The 19,303-nt window shown below is 42.0% G+C and overlaps 1 protein-coding gene across 1 annotated transcript in view; it reads left to right on the top strand.

The window, feature by feature from the left end:
• The window catches only part of LOC124619611 (apoptosis-resistant E3 ubiquitin protein ligase 1), a 656,004-nt gene that overhangs the window by 534,094 nt on the left and 102,607 nt on the right, over positions 1-19,303 (top strand). The window contains exon 7 of the mRNA XM_047146114.1: positions 18,220-18,403. Within this exon, the coding sequence (XP_047002070.1) occupies positions 18,220-18,403 (184 nt within the window). The remainder of the gene's footprint in view (positions 1-18,219; positions 18,404-19,303) is intronic.

Genomic DNA, 19,303 nt, shown 5'->3' with positions numbered 1-19,303 from the left:
CAAATTGCCAGCATCCACATCTGATATTACAGTCTTCTTTTATTTTAATATAATATGATTTTCACCCACAATGCTGCATAGCACTATCTGCTGCTTTGGAAGCAAATGTGGAAATCTTACTATAGCAAAATATGTCGTATCCAATAAGAATAAGAATCTTTGTTAGCCGTTCAGTATTTTCTTATACAATGGGCTTCATCAATAAGTTCAATTACAGTATAAAGATGGTTATATTCTCATAACAATGTATATATAAATCTTATGAATGTTAGTGTAGTACAATAGCACACATTTGGAATTTTATATGTTGTTAATTTTACAATAAAAAGGAAAACATTATAGAGATTTATATTAAGCAGGGAGTATACATGTTGATAATATTATGTCATTATCCTAAGCTATTGATACAAATTTAGGTCCTACTACAGGCAGAGGTACCTTTCTCTGTGTTAAAACAGCAAATCTGCCATATTACAATCTTTACATTCATCAACTGAGTAAAATGCTTTATCTTTGAGCCATTGACCCAATGTTGTCTTAAATTTACTTTTAGATACTGTTTGTACAATTTTAGGGAGCATATTAAACAGTTCGAGGCCTACATATTTATAACTATTATGTATTTTAGACAGTCTAGAGTATGGCAGATCAATTGTGTGGTTTCGTCTTGTATTGTGGGTGTGGACAGATGACCTAAGGGGATATTGAGCTATGTTTTCTTTTACGTGTAGTAAGCAATAATAGATGTACAAACAAGGAACTCTCATGATGTTAAGTTTTTTGAAATGTTCCCTGCATGTATCCCTAGGAGATAAACCCACTATACATCGAAGAGCTTTTTTTTTGCCATCTGAAAATTGATATTGAATTGGGAGAATTTCCCCAGAGCAGAATACCATATGAAAGATGGGGGTGGATATAAGCAATATATGAATGCAGCAGTAAGTTTCGGATGACATTACTCCTAAGCTTATAAAGTAGGAACATAGCACGTGCAAGATTAGAACAGACGTATGTGATATGTTTATCCCAATTAAGTTTATGGTCAATCATCATTCCTAGCAGTTTAACAGACTTATTTTCTTTGTTTGATGCCTTCAAATTAAAGAATATTTCCTCAGTTTTTGTTTCATTTATGAATAGGGAGTTTGCACTAAACCAATGAACCGATTTTTCAAATATCCAAGCATTGTGGAATTCGCCAAAATCAGTTGTTCCCAAGCACCTGTTGCCCACCCTGCAGGTAATTTTACTGGTGCCAGCATTGGGTCAGTAGCACGATATCTCAGTTTCAGCAATCTTCTTCAACTAATAGTAATTTCGTGTACTGCAAAGTTTGTAAACACATGCAGGTAACAAGTACTGTTAACTCATCTACATAGAGGCACTGTCTAGTATTGTATTTCGCTCCAAGGCACACGCAATTGTCATACAAAATGATAATTAGATATATGTTAATTATCATATGTTTGATGAATTGAATTTTGCATTTAAATGATGTAAGTATTTGTATTGAACGGAGGGTGGGGGGGGGGCTCAAACTAGTGATCCAACTATTAAGACACTCAAATATTACTGATAGAGCTGTGTGGACCTTCGAAAATTGTCCTACCTTTAGTGAATTAAAGTCACACAGAATCAGAAAGTTGATTGTCTCAAGAGTTTTTGACATTGCATCGAACTGCTTTGGTAAATGGATATTTGAGTTCTGAACTTTAGGTACCATAAATATAAAAAATTATGAAAATCTAATTGCCTAGCACCCCATTCTTAGTCAATAAGATGATACACTGATGAGGTAGGTCAAGAGATGAAGACACCACAGACTATCTCAGGATGAAGTGGATGAGAGAAGTGCTGTTGCATTGCTCTGTGTATGATGAACATTGTTTGGTTACATTCACATCCCTACCACCAGCATTGGTGAAGACCATACACTCAAAGTGGAATACTGTTAACTCAAAACTTCCATATAATTGTTGCTGGTTGTTCTGCTCATTACTATACAGGTGGAATATCAGACTTCCTTTCAATTCCCTTTCTACCTCTTTCCAATGTCCCTTTGTACTTGTTTCTGCTTTCCCCCCGTCTCCCTTGCTCTCTTCTACCTCTTTGTCGTCCTCATCTACCTGCTTTCCTCTTTCCTTTGTATTTATTTCCTACCCAGTTTCTTCTTGTCACTTTTCCTCTTAGCCATCTATATCTACATCTACATACTCAATTTGCAAATCACCATACAATGCATGAAGGAGGTTACATCGCACCAATACTAGTCATTTCCTCTCTTATTGCACTGACAAATAAAACAAAGGAAAATTGACTGTATAAAAGCCTCTACAAGAGCCCTAATTTCACACTTCTACCTTCATGGTTGTTACGCGAAATACATCTGTCTCTCTTCCTTCGCTTACTGTCTTCTGTTCCATGGTTCAAAGTGCAACATAACCTATTATCACTACTTTGTGACCCTTCATCCCAGATTCTCATTCTTCTTATGAGCTAAATCAGTCACAGTGGATATGGGAATTGTTTTGTTCTAATTTACATCATCTCCATCTTTTGAAGAGGAGTGAAATTTGTTTTTAAATCTTGCACATTACAGTCTGTCCAAACTCAAAATTTTGATGTAATGTGAACTTTTTGAATTAATTGGAATATATTTATTTGTGTTTGTAATTTCTTTTATTTCCTCTTACCAAATGAAGAAAGTAGCTCAGCATTCCATACTATATTCTCGCATAGAGGAATAATATTCAAATCCTTAACTGATTATACTGTATTAGGTTCTCTCTGTTTTATCTTCACCTGCAGACAACTGCTAGATGGATCTCTTCATCAAACCAGTGCCATTTGCAATTTATTTTCTTTTTCTTGTTGGGCTGAACTGTTGACCTGTCTGTAGTGATGGAGGAAAGCATTCTCTGTGTTTTGTTTTTTCACTACCTTCAGTATTTGATATGAATTTACTTTTAACATTCTTGGAGATCATGAGTACATAAATACTTATTTACTGAAATCATGTAAGACACATATGAGTATCTAGTGAAAATGTAACCTTGGTTTCAAACCAATAAAGACAAGTAGCATTTCTATCTTTCGGTATGAGAGAGGGTACTGCCGTAGCATTTGCATACAAAATATGAATTAAGCTCAGTGCTTCACAAAAACTAGTCATTAATCATTTGAAAATGAAAGGTTTCTTTATGTTTGGAAATAAGTGGACAATGGGAGGGGGGGAGGCTGAACAGAAGTATTAATTAAGTCACTAACGATTAGTAAAAATACAAAAGCTGCAGTTATAGACAGAGAGAAAAGTGTGAAATTACAACAAAGTTTTACCACGTGAACAGTAAATGCTTCAAAGACATCTGTAATGATTATTAAGGAGAAAAGTGCAAGTGGGCACACAGGAAGGAAGACTTGGGATATGAAATGGATAAAGAAATAATGTAAAGCAAGAACAAAACAAATTAGGAAACAAACATGCAGTATGCTCGCCCCCAGGGGGTCCACAACTCTTTTGTGGACACGTGCGTAGCGAGCACGGGACCCCGAGCTAATGTGGCCCTCCTTCCTTTCCGGGCTGCATACCTTCCCTTCCCTTTCCGCATCCCTCCCCGTCCCCCATCTTCGCCCCCCCCCCCCCCTCACATCTGGCTCTTTCCTTCCCTTTCTCCCCTTCTGGGAGTATGGTTTGTGCCTACGTCCGGAGACGGACGCTCGAAACTGTTCCAAATTCCTTGCTTTCTGCACTTACAAGTCCTCGTCCTTCCTCTGTCCTTCTCTTTTCTTTCCCTCTTCTCCTTGCCCTTTTCTCCGCTGTGGCGTTTGAGACCCCCTCTTCCTTCCTTTCCCTTTCTCTTTTTTCCTCCCTGTGCGTGTCTGAAGGCCGACCCACACACTTCCATGCGTAGCCGGTGACGGGGTAACGCGTAATTCACCACCCCGGGTAGACAGGTAGGACACGTACGTACCCCCTGGTAACGGCCAGGCCCAGGGAGGGGTGATTACCCGAGCTGATACCTTCCGAAAGTGCCGATTGGTCCCTCCGTCCGTTTGTCTGGAGGTGTGACCTGAGGTGTGAACAATCACCTAAGGCGGGTGTGCCCTCGGTGAGGGCCCCCACAAGGGAGGAGCGCGCCATCGGAGACGCCGGTAATCATGGGGGATTCTTCCGCAATGGTTCCTCACCTTCAACTATGTCTGCTCACAAATGTAAGTTCACTGAGTCTCAGCCACAGACGGTTCTTCTATCGTTGCCACAGTTCCTTGTTGTTTCTTGGTCTGACGAAGGTCACGACTTTTCCACGGTCAACCCTTTCATTATTCAGAAAGGTGTCGACGCAATTGCGGGTCCTGTAAAGTCTTGTTCCAGATTACGGAATGGCACCCTGTTGTTGGAAACACACAGTGCCCTCCAGGCTCAAAAATTGCTGCATACTTCTCTGCTCCACACCTTCCCTGTCCAGGTGGAACCGCACCGTACCTTAAATTCCTCGCGTGGAGTCGTTTATACACGCTCCCTCGATGGATTGTCTGATGAAGAAATTCAGCACTACCTGTCTGACCAGGGCGTCACGGCTGTTCATCGGGTTATGAAAAGGGTTGACTCGAACATCATTCCAACCCGCACTGTCTTCTTGACATTTGACAAAGTTCAACTCCCATCAAAAATCAAAGCAGGCTATGAGATCATTTCCGTTCGCCCTTATGTCCCAAACCCTACGCGTTGCTATCGATGTGAGCGGTTCAATCACACTAGCCAGTCCTGTTCCAATCCAGCCAAATGTGTTACGTGTGGCAAGGATGCCCATGAGGGTGATTGTCCACCTCCATCCCCTCGCTGCATCAACTGTATGGGTGACCACGCTGCTTCCTCTCCAGATTGCCCCGTTTATAAGGACGAAAAACTCATCCAGGAAATCAGAGTGAAGGAAAAGGTGTCGACCTTTGCTCCTCGAAAATTATTCGCCAGTTGGCAGCCCACCGTGCCTCAGAAAGGAAAATACAGCACTGTCCTTGCTTCTCCTCGGCCAACAAAGGAGGCGGCCACACAGACTTGCGACCTCACCTTTAGTACCACGGTCGTCAGATCGGCCAGCGCAAAGATTGCCCGTTCAACCTCACCACTTTCGTCTGCCCACTCAATGGCTCACCCTTCGTCGGGTTCTGCTAAATCTCGAGCCCAAAAGTCAGACGCCAAGTCTTCGAAAAAAGAGCATTCTCGTGAAGAGTTTTTACGTACCGCAACTTCACAACCATCGGTTCCTCCTTCATCTAAACATCATACTTCCAAGAAGGCTACGAAGAAACACAGTTCCTCTCCTTCTCCGCCAAGGCGTGTCCCATCTACAGCACCACCTGGCGGAAATCGCCCTCGGCCGTCTTCTGTGTCGCCGAGGCGTACTGCTGGTGGCCGGTCAACCGGCCGATCGCTGGTGGCAGGAGCTGCTCCTGACCAACCTATGGATCAGGATCTTCTGCCTTCAACTGAATGCCATTCCATGCTGTCGGTCGCAAGCTCTGAGCAGTCGTTGAGTTGACAGCACCCTTGGTCACGTTCCTCCATTTTCTGTTCCCCCTATGTCCATTATCCACTGGAATATCCGCGGCATTCGAGCCAATCGGGATGAATTGTCGATCCTCTTATGATCCTACTCGCCGGTCATCTTCTGTCTTCAGGAAACAAAGCTGCGTTCCCATGACCGCTTTGTTCTCCCTCATTTTCAGTCTGTCCATCTGTTGAAGGCACTCCAGCCCATGGAGGACTCATGATTCTGCTCCATGATACTCTCCATTATCACCCAATCCCCTTAAACAGTTCCTTCCAAGCTGTCGCCGTCCGTCTTTCCCTTTCTGGATACACATTCTCTCTATGTACGGTATACATTCCATCGTCCACACCAATGGCACGAGCTGATCTCCTTCATCTTCTTGATCAGCTTCCACCCCCCTATTTGCTGGTTGGGGAGTTAAATGCCCACCACCCGTTGTGGGGATCTCCACATCCATGTCCACGTGGCTCCCTATTGCTAGACGTCTTCCACCAAGCGGATCTAGTCTGCCTCAACACTGGGGTCCCCACATTTTTGTCTGCCTCCACGACAAATTTATCTCATTTGGACCTTGCGGTCGGTACTGTTCCGCTAGCTCAGCGCTTCGAATGGTTCGCCCTTGATGATACACACTCGAGTGACCACTTTCCATGTGTTCTTAGACTGCAGCCTCACCTGCCATAAATGCGCTCGCGACGCTGGAAGTTTGCCCAAGCCGATTGGACACTATTTTCGTCTCTAGCGACATTCGATGACCGTCGCTTTCCCAGCGTCGACGATGAGGTCACACATGTTACCGACGTTATTCTCACAGCTGCGGAACGTTCAATACCACGCACCTCCGAATTGCCCCGGCGCCCCCCAGTTCCTTGGTGGAACGAGGCATGCCGTGACGCAATACGTGAGCGGCGACGTGCTCTTCACATTTTCCGTCACCATCCAACTTTGGCCAACTGTATCCGATATAAGCAGCTCCGTGCGCGATGCCGTCGCGTCATCCGCGATAGCAAGAAGGCAAGCTGGAAATTCTTTATTAGCTCATTTAACACCTTCACTCCCTCCTCGGAAGTTTGGAGTCGGCTTCGACGGTTCTCAGGCGCGCCTAGTTTCTCGCCGGTCTCTGGGCTCACTGTCGCGCATGATACCTTAGTGGACCCCGTCGCAATTTCTAATTCATTGGGTCAGCACTTTGCTGAGCTTTCGAGCTCTTCAAATTACCCGCCAGCGTTTCTCCCGAAGAAACGTGCAGCGGAAGTGCGACATCTTGCTTTCTCCTCTCAAAATCACGAAAGCTACAATACCGTTTTCTCCATGCGGGAACTCCAACATGCCCTCTCTTCTTCTCGCTCCTCCGCCCCAGGACCGGATGGTATCCATATCCAAATGTTGCTGCGTTTATCAACCCATAGTCTGCATTACCTCCTTCGCCTTTATAATCGCATTTGGACCGACAGTACCTTTCCCAGGTGATGGCGGGAAGCCATTGTCGTTCCCGTTCCGAAACCTGGAAAGGACAAACATCTCCCCTCTAGTTATCGCCCCATTTCTCTCACGAGTAGTGTCTGTAAGGTTTTGGAGCGTATGGTGAATTACCGTTTAGCTTGGTGGCTGGAGTCCCGCAGTCTTTTAACACCAGCCCAATGCGGATTTTGAAAGCATCGTTCTGCAGTTGACCATCTTGTTGCTCTCTCCACTTATATCATGAACAATTTTCTCCGGAAACGCCAAACGGTAGCAATATTTTTTGATCTGGAGAGAGCATACGATACCTGTTGGAGGACAGGCATCCTCCGCACACTGTTCTCTTGGGGCTTTCGGGACCGGCTGCCCCTTTTTCTTCGCGAATTTATGGCAGAGCGCACATTTAGGGTGCGGGTGAACACTACTATCTCCCGTACTTTCTCCCAAGAAAACGGGGTACCCCAGGGCTCCGTGCTGAGTGTTGTACTGTTTGCCATCGCCATTAATCCAATTATGGATTGTCTCCTTCCTGATGTCTCGGGCTCCCTCTTTGTGGACGATTTTGCGATCTACTACAGCTCTCAACGGACCAGCCTTCTTGAAAGACGTCTTCAAGGATGTCTCGATCGCCTCCACTCGTGGAGCATCGAAACCGGCTTCCGTTTCTCACCCAGTAAGACCGTTTGTGTTAATTTTTGGCGATGTAAGGAATTTCTTCCGCCCTCCTTACATCTAGGTCCTGTCAACCTTCCGTTTTCCGACGTCGCTAAATTCTTGGGTCTTATGTTTGACAGAAAACTGTGCTGGTCCTCCCACGTTTCCTATCTTTCGGCTCGCTGTCTGCGTTCCCTTAACACCCTCCGTGTCCTGAATGGTACCTCCTGGGGAGCGGACCGAGTGGTCCTTCTCCGCCTCTATCGCGCCTTAGTGCGCTCGAAATTGGATTATGGAAGCATAGTCTACTCCTCTGCTCGGCCGTCTATTCTTCGGCGTCTCGACTCTATCCACCACCGTGGATTACGTTTAGTGTCTGGAGCTTTTTACACCAGCCCTGTGGAAAGCCTTTATGCTGAGACTGCTGAACCTCCGCTGTCCAATCGGCGGGCAGTCCTTCTGAGTCGTTATGCTAGCCATCTGTCTTCCATGCCTGCTAATCCAGCCCATGACCTTTTTTTCGACGCCTCCTTTGATGTAGGGTATGCAGGCCGCTCCTCCTCCCTACTACCCCCGGGAGTCCGCTTCCGTCAACTGCTCCATTCTCTTTCCTTCCGCTTTCCTAAAACCTTCTTGACAACTTGGGGTACAGCACCGCCTTGGCTCCGTCCCCGGATCGACTTGCTCCGAGACCTATGTCAATTTCCCAAGGATGGTACCCCTACACTTGTTTACCGTCAGGCATTTGCTGCGCTATGTGCACAAATGATGGACGCCACATTTATTTACACCGACGGCTCGAAAACATCGTTAGATGTGGGGAGTGCCTATATTGTTGGCGACACCCCAAATCACTTTCGGCTTCCCGACCAGTGTTCTGTTTATACTGCGGAGCTTTACGCTGTTCTCCAGGCTGTCCACTACCTCCGCCGCCATCAGCGGATACAGTACGTTATCTGCTCAGATTCTCTCAGCTCTCTCCTAAGTCTCCAAGCTCTTTACCCTGTGCACCCTCTGGTCCACCGGATTCAGGACTGTCTGCGCTTGCTCCACCTGGGGGGCGTCTCGGTGGCGTTCCTCTGGCTCCCGGGACACGCTGGTATCTGTGGGAATGAGGCGGCCGATATAGTGGCCAAGGCTGCAGTTTCTCTTCCTCGGCCAGCTATTCAGTCGCTTCCCATTACCGATCTACAGAGCGGTTTATGTCGCCAAGTTGCTCATTAATGGCATGCGCATTGGTCAACACTTCCCCATAATAAATTGCGGGAAGTGAAAGCCCTTCCTTGCGCTTGGACCTCTTCCTTCCGAACGCGTCGTCGGGAGGAGGTAATTTTAGCTAGACTCCGGATAGGGCACTGTCTTTTTAGCCATCGAAATCTTTTAAGCGGTGATCCTCCCCCACTCTGTCCCCACTGCTCTCAGCTGTGGACGGTCAGACACCTTTTAATTGAATGCCCCTATTTTAATCCGTTACGCTCCCGTCTACAACTATCGCCTGATCTATCGTCGATTTTAGCAGATGACACGCGCTCAGCCGACCGCGTTCTCCGGTTTATTAGTGACAGTGAAATGACGTCAGTCATTTGAAGCTTTTTTGGGGACAACCAACCCCTTTCTATAGCGGATTTTTAAGCATTCCTTCTGCCTTTAGTTTCTCAAATTTTATGACTTTGTTCCCATTGCTGCTGGTTTTAAATTTCGTTTTTTTCCTGTTTCCTACGTCACGGGCTGGGCGCTAATGACCATAGACGTTTTGCGCCCTAAAACCACAAACAAAAAAAAAAAAAATTGCAGTATGCTCAAAAAAGATGATGGAGAACAGCAGAAATGGTTGTTGGATTTGAAAGAAGGGAACATCATGGCGAAAAGCACAAAGAGGACGAAAGAAACAAAGAAAAAGGCAACAGAAAGTTAACGTATGCAACTGGTCTGAGAAAGAAATTTCGCTGTGCAACAAAATCAAACTATATGGAGTGCAGTCGTAAGGTTTTAATCATCACCTCTGAGAAATAGTTACGTGATTATTTTTTTGCAGGTAAATGTTCAGTCGTGGTACGCATTGAAAACCCCACATCACAATGCCATAGCATGCCTTTCTGAAGCCAAAACAGAATGGTGTACCCACACTGATAACATGGAGATTAGCTGCTCAACTTTGTTTTAGCTCCTCTGGCTGCATGCAGTGATGTGGGAATTTCAGTGTGCACAAGGACTGCAAACTTTAACCCTCAAAAAAATTGTGTAACTTTTATTTTTTCAAGGTGTTAATTAAAAATTTGTCTACACCTCATATAGGTTCTTGATTGATAAAAATTTTGTAGTTGCGATTAACATATTGGAAAGTGAATGTGGCTTGTCAGTAAGTAAACTTCAGAACAACTGACTCTACATGATTCCAGAAAATTGCCATAATGCTGACATTCAGCTTGTCTAATGTCATCTTATTGCTCTTCACTTCATCTCCATGAAAGCACAATTTCATTTGTTTTCTCGAGAACTCCAAGTATTATTACCAAGTTGTGTATCACTTTATGTACTACCATTGTTTATGTTTCAAATCAGCATAGTGACTGTACTATAACCAGAGAGATTCAGTGGACACAGGCAGATGCTCTATTAACACAAGCACAGGGACCTAATGCTCAATTCAGCATGCATGTTATCTTCTTCCTTTTTACCAGTATCTATATTTAGAATTTTGTTCTTTGGCAAGTGCTTAGTTTTTGCCAATTGCCTTGCATGTACTGATTTGCCAATAGTTGTTCTTTCACCTTTAATCCTTCCAAATGGGATTGTTAAGTATTGTCTCACATTTGGGAGCAGTGTAATTCAAACCCTCATCAATTTATGTTCTGTTTTTTCCTAAACTGATTAAGATGAATATCAAGAAGGTTCTTATGTAAAGGACTTGACCAGTTTCCTTCCCCATCTTCGGCCTGTCCTTTTGCATGGTCTCTGATTACCTGGTTGTGAGCTGAACATTCAACTTTAACCTTTCTTCCGTTTTCCAACTTTAAAAAATTCTGTTATCTCTGTGTGTACTTCATTTCCTGTTACAATCCCTTGTCTTAACTTCTTGATTTATTTAATCTCATTTTTGTTGTGTATTTTCTCTGCTTTCATTTCATCCATTTCCACTCTATTATGTCCTCTTTCCCCTGTGTCCATGAGTGTCATATGTGTGCCTGCCTGTTGTTGTTGTGGTCTTCAGTCCTGAGACTGGTTTGATGCAGCTCTCCATGCTACTCTATCCTGTGCAAGTTTCTTCATCTCCAGTACCTACTGCAGCCTACATCCTTCTGAATCTGCTTAGTGTATTCATCTCTTGGTCTCCCTCTATGATTTTTACCCTCCACACTGCCCTCCAATGCTAAATTTGTGATCCCTTGATGCCTCAGAACATGTCCTACCAACCAGTCCCTTCTTCTGGTCAAGTTGTGCCACAAACTCCTCTTCTCCCAAATTCTATTCAATACCTCCTCGTTAGTTATGTGATCTCCCCATCTGATCTTCAGCATTCTTCTGTAGCACCACATTTCGAAAGCTTCTATTCTCTTCTTGTCCAAACTATTTATCGTCCATGATTCACTTCCATACATGGCTACACTCCATACAAATACTTTCAGAAACAACTTCCTGACACTTAAATCAATACTCGATGTTAACAAATTTCTCTTCTTCAGAAACGCTTTCCTTGGCATTGCCAGTCTACTTTTTATATCCTCTCTACTTTGACCATCATCAGTTATTTTGCTCCCCAAATAGCAAAACTCCTTTACTACTTTAAGTGTCTCATTTCCTAATCTAATTCCCTCGGCATCACCTGACTTAATTCGACTACATTCCATTATCCTCGTTTTGCTTTTGTTGATGTTCATCTTATACCCTCCTTTCAAGATACTGTCCATTCCGTTCAACTGTTCTTCCATATCCTTTGCTGTCTCTGACAGAATTACAATGTCATCGGCAAACCTCAAAGTTTTTATTTCTTCTCCATGGTTTTTAATACCTACTCCGAACTTTTCTTTCGTTTCCTTTACTGCTTGCTCAATATACAGATTGAATAGCATCGGGGAGAGGCTACAACCCTGTCTCACTCCCTTCCCAACCACTGCTTCCCTTTCATGTCCCTCGACTCTTATAATTGCCATCTGGTTTTTGTACAAATTGTAAATAGCCTTTCGCTCCCTGTATTTTACCCCTGCCACCTTCAGAATTTGAAAGAGAGTATTCCAGTCAACATTGTCAAAAGCTTTCTCTAAGTCTACAAATGCTAGAAATGTAGGTTTGCCTTTACTTAATCTAGCTTCTAAGATAAGTCGTAGGGTCAGTATTGCCTCACGTGTTCCAACATTTCTACGGAATCCAAACTGATCTTCCCTGAGGCCAGCTTCTACCAGTTTTTCCATTCGTCTGTAAAGAATTCGCGTTAGTATTTTGCAGCTGTGACTTATTAAACTGATAGTTCGGTAATTTTCACATCTGTCAACACCTGCTTTCTTTGGGATTGGAATTACTACATTCTTCTTGAAGTCTGAGGGAATTTCGCCTGTCTCATACATCTTACTCACCAGATGGTAGAGTTTTGTTAGGCCTGGCTCTCCCAAGGCTGTCAGTAGTTCTAATGGAATGTTGTCTACTCCCAGGGCCTTTTTTCGACTTAGGTCTTTCAGTGCTCTGTCAAACTCTTCACGCTTTATCATATCTCCCATTTCATCTTCATCTACCTCCTCTTCCATTTCCATAATATTGTCCTCAAGAACGTCACCCCTGTATAGACCCTCTATATACTCCTTCCACCTTTCTGCTTTCCCTTCTTTGCTTAGAACTGGGTTTCCATCTGAGCTCTTGATATTCATGCCTGTTAACCTGTTGTATCTACTTTCCTTACCTCTGGCTGTTTTGTTGTGCCATTCTATGGTAAATTTGTTCTAGTCTAATAAACTTTTTAAATCTTGTATGTTGCATTTCGCATTCATTTCTTTCAGTTGTAGCATAAAGTGTTCCCCTTTTCCTTTTAAACTGTGTTATGTTCTTAATTAGTCTTTCTAAACTTTCCCTAACATGTTACTCTTAATGTTGATTTTCTGTCTGAAAGTAAAAATTAATTAATATTTTGTGTATAAGTTTCACCTTTGCATTGATATGTGGTGTTTTACATAGTTGTGTTTGGTTAAAGGTTCTTTTCTAAACTGATGTCTGTGTCACATTCATAAAGGAACAGTAGTGTTACATGTTTAAATGAAAAAGTGCTTGTAAATACAGGGTATGTCAAAGACACCAACCAACTTTGAGTGGTTGTAGAGGTGTCTTGAGGAAGAAATTCGGGATCCAACTATGCTACAGTGTGTCCAAACTACAAAGGACACAGCAAACAGTTAGGCCACTCCTTTGGCAGGAAATTTGAGTTTCAATGGTGAAGAAGTGGAAAACTACATTACGAGCAGTTGAAACATGAGAGTAAGACAAAAACACGTGATGCAAACACATTGTATTCCAAGAAAAACTGGACTTGCAGAGTTGCATATATATGGGCAAATATTTCCAAATAGGCATCAGCCACACCACACTGTTTGCCACCGCTCGTCAGCATTTAGGTGAAACATGAGGTTTCAAAGGGGATCAAAGTGAGGGAGGTAATATGTGAAATGCAGATATGCATAGGATAAGCTGAAAAGATAACACACACACACTCATCCATAAGAAGTTGCATAGTAGCACACAAAGTGCAAACCAACTATGTGACAATCTGATGAGCAGTGCATAGGAGGATGGTTTCCACTTCATTTCCAGGAGGGACAGGTGCTTAGAATTCTTCATTTTGTTTCACAAGTGGTGTGCTGGTGTGGTTTTTGCAGCGCAGTATTATGCGGCTGTATTATGCTGTAACAATATAATGAAAAGGATAGTTGCTACTTACCATATAGCAGATATGCCGAGTCACAGAAAGGTACAACTAAGTAAAAGACTGTCAGAAAGTTAGGCTAACTTTCTAACAGTCTTTTAGTTGTACTTTTCTGTGACTCAGCATCTCCACTATGTGGTGAGTAGCAGCTATCCCTTTCATCATATTGTTACATTCCATTGTGGATTTTCCATTGTTTGTATTATGCTGTAGGTGTTTTGTTTACTGGTGAGGTGTCCTTTAACCATTAGGGCATGTTCAGTTCTCACAGCTGTCATATTTTGATAGAAGATAAAGCACATGTCACCTATGAATGAGGTCATCAATTAACATTTACAATGAATTTATAGACTGGAATGGTACATGATTGACTGATTTACTGTTAGATGGTTCCTCTTCAATTTATAAGCAGTGTTCATTTGATTAGTGCCCCTGGAATAATTGTAAGAGATGCTACTTGCAGTCCATTGATATATTTGGTTCCAATGTGATAGGCCCCTACTCATATAAGTACAGCTGCTAAAGCTCAAATCAAAAACAGTAGATCTTTGGAAATTTCTGAGTGCTTAAGGTGTCCCTGTAACTTGGCTGCTGCAGTTGGCTGATGTCAACCGCTTCAGTTTTACCTGTAGGATTGTCCGAAGAATGTGATGTATGAAATCTCAGCGGAGTCTGCTAAGGACATAGTTTCAAGAATATGTGCTGCATGTGAAGATATTTGCCCTATGCTCAGTACCTTTGAGTGAGTCGATGTTAGGCTTGCTGCAGTGTTGGATACAGGCATTTTGAATACGTTCTGTAGTTTTATTTTCCTTCATGTAAAAATATCATGAACAGCAACATTTACTCCTTGAAACTTTTTTAATTCCCTGCCTCAGTGAATACTCTTTTAAGTTTCTTCTTCTTTTACTTTCATTTACATTTCTTTTCTTTTAAAGTAAATAAAAGTATTGCATTCTTAAACTTGTGTTATTATTCACTGAATGTGTGTGACTGCTGCAACCTCCAGAAATGGTGATGGGAAGAGCTGCTACATAGGCAGACATCCCATATAATTTTGAGGTTGTTGGTGTTATTTTGTTACACTCTACATAATAACTAACTTTGAGAGATTTTTAGGGGGTACCATGAGAAATTAACTGAGAGCACGATACTTTGTCTGAAACAGTCACACAATACATAGAGCATCGAAATTACAGAAGCAAATACCTGCCTCATAGCTGCCATCTTCTCCACCAGATATTACGGCATATATTCCTGAGGACATCCTGCATGGCCCTTCAAAGTTTCGTCTGTTTGTTGCACCGTGTAGGTCTACGTCAGGTACTGTTTGCAAATGTTAGTGGACTACAATTTTTTGTTGAATGTCCTAGTTGTGCTTCCAGTAGATTCAAAGCATCACTTCTAGATCATGTGTATAGCAGTTTGCAGTACTCTTGTGTATGGATATGCATGCCTTAACGTGGATAAACCATTTTATGTAGATTAGTAAAAAATTATAATAATGGTAACAATAACAAAGATCACATTTTAGTGAAATATATGGTGCTGGAAGCTATCTTGATTCTGTGATACTCTAGAATTAATGCAAAGAATTTATTCGTTGATTAAATCCTCTTGGTCACACTGGCCAAAATATTCTAATATCATAATCAAAGAGAAATGAAGACTCTGATCGTTTGGATCCATCCCTACACTGTAAAGCTGTCATATTCAGGAGATCATCTTTTTCATTGGTTGAATCAGGAGTACCTTGCACAAACATCAAGACTGTAATAAGAAGATTTGTCATATTTTACCCAAAATGTTTGCTGAAACAAATGTGAAACACAATCTTACACTGAGGAATCAGGAACAACAACTTGGATACAAAATATAATTATAAGCTTGTGTCATAGTGTGATTAACAGTGTGATTGAGCTAGAGTCAAGTACTGTAGTGTAAATGTCAAACATGTAAGCCACTTTATTTCAGAGTGATGACTCCAACAATATTTGGGAAGCTTTAGCGGAAAAATAACATGGAGAAGCGTCACTGTCAAAAATATGTACATTGATAACGAAGGTAGTAGTCAGATTGAGAGATAATAGAAGAGAAGGAAGATTTAAAACCTATTCTAGAGTGTAACATATTTCTGTCTCATACAGTTAATTAAAATGTATCACCCTCATATTAATATTTCTGACCTTTTAAATTTGTCTTCCTGATGTGGGTATTTGTGAGTTCCACAAAGATGATTTGTCCCTTAAATATATAATCAGGTACTACCCTCCAACTGCCTTCTTTTTACAATAATCTAATCTGTTGTACGCTCTTCACCATGTTAACTTTGCTGAGTCTTTTTTACTTTTTCATTACATTATCCCTTTATCCTACTATTTTCTGGTGCCTGCATAGCTTCCATTCAACTTTTCGTTTACTTTCCCAATTTTTTGTGTTGATTCTCTTGGTCATTATTAGATCAGAACCCTCCCTTTCAATATTTATTTTCTGTTTATAAATAAGAAGGCATTTTGTGATAGCTTTGCTGATAGCTCAACTTGGATATATGTCTATTTTTTAGCATCATGTTTATTTTGTAAAATATTAAATGGGGCAATGCTTCAGACATCAGGCTGCATAGGTATCATCCAGGTCACTCTCCAAAATTTCTGTAAAGTATTGAAACATAGTATTTGTGTGTGTGTGTGTGTGTGTGTGTGTGTGTGTGTGTGTGTGTGTGTGTGTGTGTGTGTGATAGAGAGAGAGAAAAGGGGGGAGGGAGAAGAAAAACACTAATATCAAACAGCTAATACATCTAAAAAAGCACGATGTACCATAAAGGAGCTATACAAATTGCTCACAAATTGATATTCCTATGGGTATCAATAGAAAAAGCAAAATTGTAGACTTTGGCGGCCAGTGGATGAACGTGTGATGCTGCAGCACCATTTCACTGCGCAGCTAGCAGGGACAGTAAACATACTAAACAGGGGACATGTCGATACTAGGGCATTAATTATTTGCGAATTTCATTTACACCATTGGACTGTAGCTATGCCTCACAGACAGGTGCATGATCAATATATGCAGATGTCAGCATTTGAGAGAGGATGAGTAATTGGGCTCAAAGAAGCCAGTTGGAGTAATCACCACATCCCGACATTTGAATGGGAGTGATGCCATTATAAATGATGTTGGCATGAGTTTGTGAACCATGGCCAAACACAGCATCAAGAAGGAAGCGATTGACCTAGAGAGACCACAGAATATGAAGACTGAGCAATCATAAGAGAGGCTTCATTGACCAGAAGTATCATTGATAGGCAGCTCAGAGAAAGGAGGCTGAGCTCACCATGCCACTTGCGTTGACTACCATTGGCCTTTGTACACCAGCAAGCCCATTTGAAGTGGTGTTGGGCACATTCGACCTGGAATCTCATTCAGTGGAGTAGAATTGTTTCTAGTGATAAGTCCAGCTTGGAGCTGAGCCCCGATGATGAGCAAAGACATGTCTTGAGATTCCTCAATAAACCTGACTGTCGCCTACCGTATGACCTGACAGCCAGGAGTGGTGGTCTGAGGTACCATTTCATTTCATAGCAGGACCACTTTGCTTGTCATCCGTGGCACCTTTACTGTACAGTGCTACACTGATGACATTCTACACCCTGTTTTGTAACCATTTGTGGCAAGACATCCTAGGCTTACATTTCAGCAAAAAAAAAAAAAAAAAAAAAAAAATATGCCCACACTAACTCAGCAAGAGTTTCTACTGCTTATCTGTGAACTTGCCAAACCCTACCTTGACCAGCAATCCAATTGAGAATGTTTGGAGCATTATGGGCAGGGCCTTCCAGCCAGCACAGGATTTTGATGATCTAATGCACCAACTGGACAGAATTTGGCATGAAATCTGTCATGAGAACATCCAAATCTATCAATCAGTCGCAACCTGAGTAACTCCTCATGTAAGGGCCAGAGGTAGACCAACACATTATTGATTTGCTCAATTTGTGAAGCTCTTTCTCTTGAATAAATCATCCTTTTTTCTGAAATTGTAATCATTTGTTTGTCTGTATGTGTATATCACATATACTGATTACCATCCCATTCAGATAATTAATTTGTGGTATGTCTTTTTTTTTTTTTTTTTTTTGTCTTAATCTATATTAAACTGAGGTTGGGGATGAGTGCTGGCTATTCAAACCACGGAAAATACAAATTGGGAATGGCATATGTCTAGAGGTTTCCAGCAGGAATGGACACTACATAATTCATAATCAGAGTGAACTAGAAGTTGAAATGACTCTCAGTAAAAAACAGAAGAAATGTCAGAAAGCAGGGTGGAGAAAAAGCAGGATTACAACTCAATTAAAATCATTCTTAAATGAGTCCATGAGTGCTCTGTAGTGTGGCAGCCAGCAAATTCTACTACAGTGTATGATGACACGAAGGAAATTGAAGGGGAAGACTGCTGATGTAACGATAGTGAGAGTAGGAGCAGTAGTTAAAAAAATGGTGCCTTTTTTATTTTATGTTCAAATTGTGTTAAGCTATTGAGACTTATGATAAATGATTCATGCAGTGAGCATTAATACACTTTTTAATAATGTTAGACACTATTGTGTTAAAATCAAATATTTTTTAATTTCTGTCATGCAGGTTGGATCATCTGTGTCTGGTTCATGTCCTTCACCTCCTTACACAGCAGAGTTTGACTATGACTGGCTGAGCCATCGTGTCACTCTGCAAGTTCGTTTTCCGTCTGAGGGTTGCTTTCATGCATCCGTTTCCTACCGTGGCACTGAACTACGTAATGGGGACTTCGACATTATTGTTTTAAGTGGTTAGTATATAATTTTATTATCAGCTTCAGTAATTGCCATCATTGCTCCTCCACTTTACCCTTCTTTCAACCCCCACACCCACCACCTTTCCCTTCTGTTTGAACCCAAATCTTGGCTTCATAGGCATTACGCATAATGTATATCAGAGGAAGCAATATAATAACAAAAATAATTAATTTTTGACAATATAATGTAATTGGATAAATAAAGAAATCTATTCACCAAACAGCGGCAGGAGAAAAAAAACACACACACACACACACACACACACACACACACACACACACACACACAAAGGTTTAACTTATGCAAGCCATTAGTTACTTCTTCCAGCAGAAGAGTTGAAGGGGAAGGAAGACGAGTGAAGGAAAAGGACTCAAGAGGCTTAGGAAAAGGGTTACAGCTCAGAAAAGTCACCCAGAACCCCGAGTCAGGGGAGACTTACTGGACACTATGGGAAGAAAAGACTGACTGTGGGAATGGCACTGGATGAGATTTGGAAGCCTAAGAGCTGAAAGGAGAAAGACAGGGTAATATGCAAGACAGAGATTACTGCTAAAACGTCATGTATGATTTAATAAAAGTGAAAAGCTAAGTAAATTGTTTGTAACAGATGTGGGAGGGGAGATGGCAAAAAATAGACGGGTCAGAAAATGAAAGATGTAGAAAACTATAATGCAGTGAAAAAAAGGAGTAGTTACTTTGGAGAAGTGCTGAGACAGAAGGAATTAACGTAAGTTAAATCCAGGTGGATGGCAAGAGCCAAGGACATACTGTAGCGCAAGTTCCCACCTGTGGAGTTCTGAGAGACTGGTGACTGGGGGAAGAATCTAGATGGTGCATGTGATGACACAGTAAATGAGCTCATGACAAGGCCATGACTTTCTAAATCCATGATC

The sequence above is a fragment of the Schistocerca americana genome, chromosome 6 (assembly GCF_021461395.2).
Source record: "Schistocerca americana isolate TAMUIC-IGC-003095 chromosome 6, iqSchAmer2.1, whole genome shotgun sequence".
NCBI classification, from domain to species: domain Eukaryota; kingdom Metazoa; phylum Arthropoda; class Insecta; order Orthoptera; family Acrididae; genus Schistocerca; species Schistocerca americana.
This window is presented reverse-complemented; position numbering and strand designations above follow the sequence as displayed.